General features: G+C 71.2%; 1 protein-coding gene across 1 annotated transcript; it reads right to left on the bottom strand.

Annotated features, from left to right (window-relative positions):
* Window positions 1-20: 20 nt before the first annotated feature.
* On the bottom strand, window positions 21-580 carry LOC122192871 (homeobox protein Nkx-2.2; the record flags this gene model as incomplete). Its single annotated transcript, XM_042893558.1, has 1 exon — window positions 21-580. A coding segment is annotated over one exon (560 nt), but the record flags the coding sequence as incomplete, so codon positions are not given.
* Window positions 581-664: the final 84 nt, after the last annotated feature.

Below are 664 nucleotides of genomic sequence, written 5' to 3'. Positions count from 1 at the left end.
TGCGTGCGCTCAGCCCTCGCTCACCAAGTCCATTGCTGCGCCTGTACCAAGTGGTGCGCTGTGGGGTACTGGGGGCTGCCGGCCGCGCTGTACTGGGCGTTGTATTGCATATGCTGGAGGGACTGGGCGCTATAGGCGGAGAAGGGGATGCCCGTCTGGAAGGTGGCGGCCGCCAAGTCCTGAGCTTTGAGCGTGTGGCAGGGCTTGCCGTCCCGCACCAGGACCGGCACGGCCACCCGCCGCGGGGAGGGGAGAGGAGTCACTTCCATACCTTTCTCGGCCCGGGCCCGCTTCATCTTGTAGCGGTGGTTCTGGAACCAGATCTTCACCTGGGTGGGCGTCAGGCGGATCAGGCTGGCCAGATGCTCCCGCTCCGGCGCCGACAGGTACCGCTGCTGCCGGAACCGGCGCTCCAGCTCGTAGGTCTGCGCCTTGGAGAAGAGCACCCTCCTCTTCCTCTTCTTCCCCGCGTCCCCTCCGCCCGCCGCCTCCTTCTCGTTGTCGGGCGATTCGTCGGCCGACGGCTCCGGGGACTTGGAGCCGGCCTCCGGGCCGCCCGCTCCGGCCGCCAGTCCGTGCACTGCGGAGAGCGGTGCCGTCAGCGCGGCCCCGACGGCGCCTCCCGCCCGGCCCCGCGGCCCCCGCCCGGCCCCCGCCCGGCCCC

This window comes from Lagopus leucura, unplaced genomic scaffold, assembly GCF_019238085.1.
Source record: "Lagopus leucura isolate 7727_CA_CO unplaced genomic scaffold, USGS_WTPT01 27147-0_obj-0_obj, whole genome shotgun sequence".
Taxonomy (NCBI): Eukaryota; Metazoa; Chordata; class Aves; order Galliformes; family Phasianidae; genus Lagopus; species Lagopus leucura.
This window is presented reverse-complemented; position numbering and strand designations above follow the sequence as displayed.